A 3,776-nucleotide genomic window follows, 5' to 3' on the forward strand; every position below is an offset into this window, starting at 1 on the left:
TGGCCATAATCTACATGTGGCTATTGAGCATTTGAATGTGGCTACTCTGAATTGAGATATGAGATATGCTGTAAAGAGCTAGATTATTTAGATTTTTACACAAAATATGGGCACATTTTATATTAGTAAAAGGGGAAAGTTCTCCATGACTGAGGTGTCCATATAATATTTCTTCTAAACTTGGATACTTTTAAGTGTGAAAAGGAAGGCTAACAGGACATATGGTCACTCACTCCATGACTGTGAGAGAAAAGCCCACTATATCCATATAATACTGGAAATGTTATCACTTCTTTATGTTTAAGACTTTGTCAGACTAGACATTGCATTTTTGGAAATCCAAAGAGGGAGTCCCTTTGCTCTGTAAGAACTGGGGCAGTCACTTTGCATCTAGAAATAATCTTGTTAACAAGTAGGTATATTTTTTACAGGCTTTGGTGCCTGATTGAAGAGGAGAGACAAAACTTCATCTGATAAATGGTTGTCAGTTAGAAGTAGTGAAAAATGCCCCTCAAATTGAAGTCCTGTTTAAAAACCAATTTTTTTTGGAACTTTGCAAATATAAAACACTTGACCCTGATTTTAAGTTCCCATTAAAATTACTAAATTAGGTAGCTTGATTTTTATTTAGCTAGGTGTTTTTATTTCTTTTTTTCAGTTTAGAAACATTCGGAGTTACAGGCTTAACTCAAGGCTACCTTCATGGAGAAAATGTTAACTATTTGGCTTTTGGTATCATGTTTATTTTTGTAAGAAGTCATCATCTGATTGATTGAGCTAGAGTGTAAACTGCTTGAGGAAGCAGATTTTGGTATTTTCTGATGTTTCCATGGCATCTAGAACAGGGCCCAGTACATAGCAGTGACCTGATAAACAGTTGTTGAATTAAATTGATGAGCAAACCCATGAACATATTTGGTTCATCATCTTTTTTCCTTCTTTCAGAATAAAAGACCAAGCTATGATAGCAACAGGTGGAGTGATAACAGGCCTGGCTGCCTTGAAAAGGCAAGACTCTGCCAGATCACAGCATCATGTCAACCTCAGTCCCTCACCTGCTGCCCAGGAGAAGAAACCAGTTCGACGTCGGCCTCGAGCTGATGTAGTGGTGGTTCGTGGCAAGATCCGGCTTTATTCCCCGTCTGGTTTCTTCCTCATTTTAGGAGTCGTTATTTCAATTATAGGCATTGCAATGGCAGTCCTTGGATATTGGCCCCAAAAAGAACATTTTATAGATGCTGAAACAACATTGTCAACAAACGAAACTCAAGTCATTCGAAACCAAGGTGGTGTGGTGGTTCGCTTCTTTGAGCAGCATTTACATTCTGACAAAATGAAAATGCTTGGCCCTTTCACAATGGGGATTGGGATTTTCATTTTCATTTGTGCAAATGCTATTCTTCATGAAAACCGTGACAAAGAAACCAAAATCATACACATGAGGGATATCTATTCCACAGTCATAGACATCCACACCCTAAGAATCAAGGAGCAAAAGCATATGAATGGCATGTACACTGGTCTGATGGGAGAAACAGAAGTAAAACAAAATGGGAGCTCCTGTGCCTCGAGACTGGCAGCAAATACGATTGCCTCTTTCTCGGGTTTCAGGGGAAGTTTTCGCATGGACAACTCTGTCGAGGAGGATGAACTCACTGTAAATGAAAGTAAGAGTTTTGGGCATCTCATGCCCCCATTGCTCTCTGACAGCTCTGTCTCTGTCTTCGGCCTCTATCCACCTCCTTCTAAAGCAACTGAAGATAAGACCAGTGGCCCTAAGAAATGTGAAACCAAGTCAATTGTGTCATCGTCCATCAGTGCTTTTACGTTGCCTGTCATCAAACTTAATAACTGTGTTATTGATGAGCCCAGTATAGATAACATCACTGAGGATGCTGATAACCGCAAAAGTAGGTCGAGGAATATGTCAATGGATTCCCTGGTAGTCCCTTTACCCAACACCAGTGAATCCTTCCAGCCAGTCAGCATGGTGCTCCCAAGGAATAATTCTGTTGGGGAGTCTCTTTCGAGTCAGTACAAGTCCTCTGTGGCCCTTGGACCTGGGGCCGGGCAGCTCTTGTCTCCTGGGGCTGCTAGAAGACAGTTTGGGTCTAACACATCCTTGCATTTGCTCTCCTCACACTCAAAATCCTTGGACTTAGACCGGCGTCCCTCCACCCTCACTGTTCAGGCAGAGCAACGGAAACATCCAAGTTGGCCTCGGTTGGATAGAAGCAACAGCAAAGGGTATATGAAACTAGAGAACAAAGAAGACCCGATGGATAGGTTGCATGTGCCCCAAGCTGCCATTAAAAAAGACTTTACCAATAAGGAAAAGCTTCTTATGATTTCAAGATCTCACAATAATTTGAGTTTTGAACATGATGAATTTTTGAGTAACAACTTAAAACGGGGAACTTCTGAAACAAGGTTTTAATGTTAAAAAAATATCATTTTACAAGGCTATATATTTTAAAACTATTTTCACAGGTGTTACTTTGTTATAGCATTGGTTGTAAGCCTTTTTAATCAAATGGTTTGTAGTGTACTAGGACTGGCTGCTTAATTCTACATTGAAGATGGTTGTATGTTTGGGTTACTTATAACTACAGTACTCCATGTTATCACATATGCTTTTATTTTTCCATTGCTTTGAAAGCACAGTCTCTTTTATTAATGAGTGCAAAATACTTGCATCCAGGTTAAAACTCCTTTTTTCTTCACTTATAAGTTCTTTCATTGATTATCATATTCATAAAATGAAGCATCCAGTATGGAAAAGGTAAGGTACCAAAGAATGGGCTAGAAGTACCAAATTCAAATTCAGGCCCAAAACTTAATACATATTTGTGAGTGTGAGTGCAACTCCTAGGATGTGACTTTCTGAAAAACTGCTTTTATGTAGAATTGGTTAACACATTTAAAAGAGAAAAATCTAGACTCTGTGTGAGCTAAATAACATGAATTGGTTAAACTGGCTTAGTTCTGTGTGAGCTAAAAATATGAATCGGTTATGTTGGTTGTGACTTCTACCCAGAGCTCTAGGTAGTATTTTTTCAACGTCAGCTATGTTTTAACCCTTTGCTGTTGAGTCGATTCTGACTCCTAGCCACCCTCTACGACCAAGTAGAAGAGCACTATAGGGTTTCGAAGGCTGTAAACCTTTACAGAAGCAGACTGCCACATCTTTCTCCCCTGGAGCAGCTGGTGGGTTCAAACCACTGACCTTTCAGTTAGCAGCCAGGAACTTAACCACTGAGCCATCAGAGCTCTCCCAGGTTTCCAGTTATGTTTTAGTAATGTTTCATTATGAAACCATGTATTCAAGAGCCATGGATGAGAATGTCAGATATTCTTAGGGGTAAATATCGAAATGATATTAGCTGTAACTTTAGATATTCAGAATCAAAATTTCTTTGAAAACTGACTTGTAAAATGAATGAACCAATATAGTTTTTAGAAATGCTATCGTGAAATAAATAATTATATACGTGAAGAAAATCTTTAATATCTAATTAATGGAAATACTTTATATGCTAGTTAATGCCAACTAGTCTCAGTACTTTTTTCTAACCATCTCTATTATTCAATACCCATTCATTCCCATATCGATATTTTTCTCTGATTTTTTTTAGTACCTGTTAGTGGGAAAATAATCAGCTAAAGTTGACATTTCTTTTTACCTTGGCATATCATTTTTTTTTTATCACTAGCTTGGTGGTTCAAGAACATTTAATCCTTGATAAATTGCCTTGAAATTTACCTTGTGCTGTAAA

At 38.3% G+C, this 3,776-nt stretch overlaps 1 protein-coding gene across 1 annotated transcript; it reads left to right on the forward strand.

The window, feature by feature from the left end:
• Positions 1 to 756: 756 nt before the first annotated feature.
• On the forward strand, positions 757 to 2,456 carry TMEM200A (transmembrane protein 200A). The gene has a single exon (XM_003404161.4). The coding sequence runs from the start codon at positions 962 to 964 to the stop codon at positions 2,435 to 2,437; it is 1,476 nt and encodes a 491-aa protein (XP_003404209.2). The 5' UTR covers positions 757 to 961; the 3' UTR covers positions 2,438 to 2,456.
• The last annotated feature ends 1,320 nt before the right edge of the window (positions 2,457 to 3,776 follow it).

The sequence above is a fragment of the Loxodonta africana genome, chromosome 1 (assembly GCF_030014295.1).
Source record: "Loxodonta africana isolate mLoxAfr1 chromosome 1, mLoxAfr1.hap2, whole genome shotgun sequence".
Classification (NCBI taxonomy): Eukaryota; Metazoa; Chordata; class Mammalia; order Proboscidea; family Elephantidae; genus Loxodonta; species Loxodonta africana.